Source organism: Gossypium raimondii, chromosome 3 (genome assembly GCF_025698545.1).
Source record: "Gossypium raimondii isolate GPD5lz chromosome 3, ASM2569854v1, whole genome shotgun sequence".
NCBI classification, from domain to species: domain Eukaryota; kingdom Viridiplantae; phylum Streptophyta; class Magnoliopsida; order Malvales; family Malvaceae; genus Gossypium; species Gossypium raimondii.
In genome coordinates this window covers 53052865-53059908 of record NC_068567.1, presented here as the reverse complement: position 1 = coordinate 53059908, position 7044 = coordinate 53052865, and the positions used below count along the sequence as shown (strand labels likewise).

The 7044-nt window shown below is 36.7% G+C and overlaps 1 protein-coding gene and 1 non-coding gene across 2 annotated transcripts; one reads left to right on the top strand and one right to left on the bottom strand.

Annotated features, from left to right (window-relative positions):
• Window positions 1-1292: 1292 nt before the first annotated feature.
• Window positions 1293-1398, bottom strand: LOC128040036 (small nucleolar RNA R71). The gene has a single exon (XR_008194696.1). It is a non-coding gene; the product is annotated as a small nucleolar RNA R71 (small nucleolar RNA).
• Window positions 1399-5054: 3656 nt separating this feature from the next.
• On the top strand, window positions 5055-6097 carry LOC105795958 (uncharacterized). Its single transcript, XM_012625606.1, has 2 exons — window positions 5055-5269; window positions 5359-6097. The coding sequence occupies exons 1-2, from the start codon at window positions 5055-5057 to the stop codon at window positions 6095-6097; spliced, it is 954 nt and encodes a 317-aa protein (XP_012481060.1).
• The last annotated feature ends 947 nt before the right edge of the window (window positions 6098-7044 follow it).

Here is a 7044-nt window from a genome sequence, read left to right as displayed (position 1 = left end):
CTTAGGTTATTTTATGTTATTGTAATTGGAATATCCTATTCCGAAGTGAAACTTCCGCAATGGGAGATTGTTCCAAAACCACTCTTTCATTGATAAATCCGTGAACATCTCTTTTCCTTATTATCTTCTTTATATTTCTTTCTTTAGCATTTTTAGATGGATGTTTGTGTCAAGATTAGAATCAATTTATGCTTTCTACATATTTCGCATGTTTCAATTGCTTTAACTTAATTAATTACTTGAAAGATAGAGTTTCTTAGCGGATCAACTCTTTGGGAAAGGAAGAACGTGAAACGAACTCTAGGCCTGGTAACCTTAAGAAGTCATTTAGTTGGGAATTAACCCAAAATTTGTATGGCCTATCCGTGAACACCTTAACCCCGAACCAGTCTGGACTGTAAGGTCGGAAGATAAGTAGTTCTTAATGACTCATTATTCTAGTGGAAGATCAGAAGATCCTACTAAGGTATTGACTAGTTTGATTGATTAGAAAATTACTTCAATAATTAATTAGGTAAAACACTTGGATCTAGGCTAAAAGGAACTCACGTAGTCAAAACAAGCAATAGGAAAAGCCGATATAGGAACCTAGGATTAGATTTAGGTTTAGATAAATTTATTTAGTGTCTTATTATTATCATCTTACTTTTTAATTAACACTACTAATTCATGACTCGAGTAGATTAGTAATTATTTCCCGTAATTAGCTTGATAACCGTTTTCTCCAAACTTGTATCTCCTGTGTACGTTCGTCGGAATACTTACCAAGTGTTTTATTGTAAACAAAATATAGTGAAACCTAACCCTTATACTTGCAAACACTGCCTCGAATCTATATCTTTAGTTGCAGTTTTCACACTCTGGACGTTGGTACATCTGGAAGCAGTCAAAACCCACCAGCACCATAATTAGCCGCAAATGTACATATGGCTCGGAACGAGAGAACCCTAAGGAATTATGCCTTACCAAGTCTAGACATGGTTCAGGAAAGTATAGCAAGACAGTCAATTATAGCTAATAACTTCAAGATAAAATCGGTGATGGTTCAGAATAATCTACAGTTTAGGGGCACTATGATAGAGGACCCTAATCAGCATTTAAAATAATTCCTCCAACTTTGTGATACTTGTAAGTATAAAGGGGTAACTAATGATGCTATTCATCTTTGGTTGTTCCCCTTCTCCTTGATTGATAATACTTTTTCTTGGTTAGACTCTCAAGCACCAGTATCTATCACGACATGGGATGAACTCGATGGAAAGTTCTTACAGAACCGATTAGCAAAGTAGTTTAGCTAAGACGAGAGATTTCTTTCTTTAGATAGATAGAGGGAGAAAGTTTTTATGAGGCGTGGGAACATTTCAAAATGTTGATTAAAAAATTCCCGCACCACGAATTTCCTAAGTAGATATTGCTGTAGGTATTCTATAACGGGTTGGACGCGAATGTATGATCTGGATTAGACGGAGGAGCCCTTATGAACAAAACTATGAGGATGCATACGAAATCATTGAGAACATGACACTAAACTCCTTTCTGTGGGTAATTGAACGATTCACATATGACTAGAAACCCACCATAATAAAAGTTATCCAAGAGGATGAAAAGTATCAACAGTTAGTGGATAGACTCAACCGTATCGAATCTACTTCTACATAGTCTATGTATGGGGGAGACAAACAACTCTTCCACTACATCAACAATCTTGTCGAGGATGTAAATTACATAAGGAATAGGGGTGGAAACCCTTATTTGAATACATATAATCTCGATTGGAGAGATCACCTGAATCTGAGATGAGAAGGGAACCAATGAGCAGGTAATAATTCAAATCAAGCAAAAAACACTAATTACCAACCTCTTTATTTGCAGAAACATCAGGATAGGGGCAACCCAAATGACCATACTGCATGTGGTCAACGTCTGGATAGAATTGAGGTAGAGATGCAGTCAATGAGAACGAATGTCAAACAAGTGTAGTCTAAGTGCACCAATTCAACAAGAACATTGACTAAACTCGAGGATTAAATTAGCCAATTAATGAGCATGATGAGTGACATCAAAAGATAAATTGGCATAGGTATTCCTAGCAACACAGAAGATAATCCACAGAGAGAAGGTAAGGAGCACGTGAAAGAGATTGCACTCCGATCGGGTAAAGTACTAAGTACCCAAAAAAACCACTACTATGGAGACAATTGTGCAAAATAAAGATGATCCTCAAAAGGAATCATTTGTTAAGTTCAATTTTGAGCTTAACTTATTCAATTAAATTATTTAAATTGTTGATTAATATTTGGTCAATTAAGTTATAATTTAGCTTAAATTGATTAAGTACATGCCATGCCGTAATAATTTAATTTCACTCCAATTTAACAAATTAATGTTAATTTTAATTTATGTGCAGGTAAGGAACATTTTGATGTCCGTATGAGCTCGATTTAGAATTAGTTTTCATGAATAAAGCTGCTGGATGAAGGTTGATGACATGCTGGTTTGGAAGAATTAAATTGACATGATCAAAATATAAAATTTAAGTGACCAAATTTACCACAAAAGTTATTGGGACAAAGAAGAAAATTTGGTCCAATTAGAAGTACAGCAGGCCAAACATGCAACAAAATCAGCAAGGGAATTATTATTAATTCTCTCAATTTCCTTCTTGCTAGATGTGGCCGACTCTAATAAAAACAAGGGAATCAAATCAGCCTTAAAGAGTTTAATTAAAATAAAACTCTAGTAGGTTGAAGCTATTTTTATGCGACAGGTTCAGCTAGGATAAAGGGGGATAAGATCAAATTTTATTTTGAATTATTGGAGGTTATTATTATTCCATAAATAGAGGTGACCAGTAACTAAAAAAAAAGAGAGAATAAAGCAGGAGGGCGTAGAACTCGAGCAAGCAGAATCTCAGATTGGACCAGCAAAAGCCGATCAAGAAGTTGGAGTAGCAGCCCAAAGTTTCAGCTAATTGAGAGAAGGGAAGCTCGACGACTTGAGGAATTTTTTCTTTCCAAGACAACTTGAGGAATTTTTTCTTTCCAAGATTCAATTTGTAATTCATGTTGTTTACAATTGATTTTGTGTTTGTTTTACTTGCTATGAGTGGCTAAATTACTACGCTTAGTTAGACACTTATGAAACCTCGCACAAGGAATTTGAAAATTTGTTTTGTTTTAAATTCGAATTTGGCATTCTTGAATTGCTCGTTTTAATGTTCAGAGAAGTTTTTCTAAATCAATTAGATTGATCAGCTATTTCATTTAGGAATTTTCGTATAATCATTTAAGTGAAAATTGAGTAATCAAATTTCTCAATTAGACTTAGAATTGATGATTATTAATTGGCCTACATCTAATTAGAGCAATTACAGATTTAATTTTAGAAGCCGCTGGAGGATTTTTCGTTGATTAATGCAAGGTGAAGTCTCTAAAATACTTAATGCACCTTTAATTGGTTAACGAATAGGTAATTAAAGGAAGATTCTCAATTATGAATGTTTTCTAATTGAATAAAATTTACTAGAGATAGGAAGTTGGTTCGTAAGTGATTTTTCAGTCTTGCTGCTAATTTAGTCTATTAAAATAATTTAAAGTCACAAAGAACTTGTGCTTGGTGGATTAAGGCATCGATAACTAAGTATTCTTTCTCTTGATAATTTTTTAGCATACAAAATTTGAGCCAAAACTTATTCGCAACTTAGATCAGGTTTTTAAAAAAAAAACATAAACCCCCCATTATTTTCTTTCTCGCATGCATTTTTTTACTCATCTCTTCAAATAGATTTGACTCAAGCTTCTTCATGGGACGATTCCCTATTTACTCTATATTACCATTTAATTTTGGTTGAATAGGGGATTAAATTCGGTAGTCGTAAACGACAGCTACCAAATTTTGGCGCCGTTGCCGGGGAAGCAACGTAGTGAAATCTATTTGATTTTCAGAACTCATTTTGTTTTCTTGTTTTTTTTATGCAGGTAGATTAGTCCCTTTAGTATATATTATTAAGGAGCGGACGATGAACATCGAAGTTCCCTGTTAACATTACCGATTAGCAAGCCAAATCACACATTGAACCTAAAGATTTAGAGGACATCGACATGGCCAACCAGACCTTAAAGCAATTGGCTGGACCTAACTTGGCTGCACAAGCACCATCTATCACTTATCCCGCCCTTGATAGGCCATTAAAGCTTAATTTGGGATTCCTGAATTTGTTGCCAAAATTCAACGGATTACCAGGTGAGGACCCTTATCGAAATATTAATGAATTTATAATTACTTGTTCAACTATGCAGCTGGATGGCATTGAAGAGGAACAAGTGAAACTCCGAGCTTTTTCTTTCTCGTTACAAGGATTGGTGAAGGACTGGTTTATATGCCGCCAGGTTCATTCACCACTTGGATGGGGTTACATAAAGCTTTTCTTGAGAAGGTTTTTCCGGCATCAAGGATAGGGTCAATTAGGAAGGAAATTTGTGGAATTAAGCAACTGGTAGGTGAGTCACTATATGAGTATTGGGAAAGATTTAAACGGCTATGTGCGAGCTGTCCGCAGCATCAGATTATTGAGCAGCTTTTAGTACAATATTTTTATGAGGGGTTGACGCCACAAGATCGAGGAATGATTGATGCAGCGAGTGGAGGTGCACTGGTTGATAAAACTCCGGAGCAAGCACGAAATTTGATCGCTAATATGGCAGAAAATACACAGTAATTCGGTCTCAGGAGGTCCGACTTGGGTAAACTAATGGATGAGGGCTAGTCGAGTATGATGGAGGCTCAATTAGCTAATTTAACAGCTATGGTAAGTAAGTTGATGACTGGAGGTAATGCGAAAGGTTCACTATGTGGCATTTGTTGTTTAGAAGGACATACCACAGATATGTGTCCGACATTACAGGACGGGGAAGCTAACGCCGTCTTTCCAAATCAGAGAAGGTATGATCCATACTCGGCTACTTAATAAGGGATGGAGAGACCACCCAAATCTCAGATATCAAAACTGAGCCACACCTCTGGGATTTGAGCAGTAAAATTCCCGACCATATAATATGTCACAACCAAACCATCAAAACCTTAGTGCTGAAACCAAGACCCATACCATGCTTGAACAAATGATGAAGATGATATCTGACCAAAAGAAGGAGACCGATGGTAGATTCCAAGATTTAGAAACAGCCGTTAAGCAACTGCAAACTAGAGTCTCATCAACCGACGTTAACCTTGGGAATTTGCAAGCACAAGTAAATAACCGATTGCCCTCACAGTGAGTGGCGAATCCAAGGGATAATGTTAGTGCCGTAACTTTGCAAAGTGGGAAGGAATTAAGACCTATACTGAAAAGGTCCAAAACAGCAAGGAGGAGAGTGAGACTAAGGTAAAAAGGGTTCGATTTGGTAATAGAACAGAGGAAAACTTAGCCATGCCAAAGGCTGATTCACAATCATCACAAGCCGACCCAAGAAAGGCAGAAAAAATGCACCTACCACAGTCCACTGTTTCGCGCGATGCAGCAAATCTTGAGCGGGAGGCGCTAACCTTTGAGCCTCAAATAGAAGGAAGTTTACACGTTAATGACCAGCAGCGATCTTACGAGCCGAAAGCTCCTTTTCCACAGCGCTTGAGGAAGGAAAAATCAGATGACGTCAATGCCGAAATCCTTGAGACGTTTCGTAAGGTACAAGTTAATATTCCACTGATTGATGCAATTAAAAAAGTGCTTAGATATGCTAAGTTTTTGAAAGAATTATGCACACCTAAAAGGAAATTAATTGGAAATGAGAAAATTAGCTTAGGCGAAAATGTATCTGCGGTATTTCAAAAGAAATTTCCTACTAAATGTAAAGATCCGGGAATGTTTTCGATACCTTGTAAGATAGGAGACATTAAACTTGATAGAGCTATGGTTGATTTAGGAGCTTCTATAAATGTCATGCCTAGGAGTATCTACGATAGGGTTCAATTAGGTGCATTAAAAGACACAGGACTGATAATTCAACTTGCAGATAGGAGTAATGCCTACCCTGATGGTGTTTTAGAAGATGTTCTAGTGCAAGTAAATGAGTTAGTCTTTCCGGCTGATTTTTATGTTTAAGACATGGGACCTAATGATAATTCGATTGATGTGCCCTTACTCTTAGGAAGACCTTTTATTAAGACACCTAGAACGAAAATTAATGTGCATAAATGGAATTTAACTATGGAATTTGATGGTGAGATAATTAAATTTAATACATTTGATGCTATGAGATATCCCACTGATGTTAATTCTGTGTTTACTCTTGATGTAATTGATAATTTTGTTCAAGGTGTTTATGAATTAGGGGATGGGGATGAGTTGAAAAGCGTTCTAGCTAAAGGCATTTTCGATATTGATGAGCATGAATTTATCGTTTCTGATTCTTTAATTGACTCAGTTTGTGCATTAGACTCGCCCAAATTGACACGATTCAAGTTGATTCTCCCCAGCCTTACGATGACTGGTAAGCAAGTTCCTTCATTAATTTTGCCACCTAAATTAGAGTTAAAAGAGCTGCCCGAAAATTTAAAGTACATCTTTTTAGGTGAAAATCAAACCTTTCCATTAATAATGTCAAATGCTTTAACCGAAATCCAAGAATCCAAGCTGCTTAGAGTTCTTAAAGAGCATAGAGAAGCCTTCGGTTGGACACTAGCCGATATTAGGGGGCTTAGTACGACTTTATGCACTCACAAGATAGCCTTAGAGCCAGATTCAGTCCCTAAAAGAGACCCCCAACGCCGATTGAATCCACTGATGATGGAGGTGGTTAAGACTAAAATTTTAAAATTGTTAGAAACTGATGTTATTTATCCTATAGCCGATTCAAAATGGGTAAGTCCGATTCATGTTGTCCCTAAAAAAAGGAGGAACTAAAATAGTCACCAACGAAGAAGGGTTAGGAATTCCTACGAGAGTGCAGAATGGTTGGCGAGTTTGCATAGACTATAGGAAATTGAACAAAGCCACTAAAAAAGACCACTACCCCCTCCCATTCATGGACCAAATGTTAGAAAGGCTAG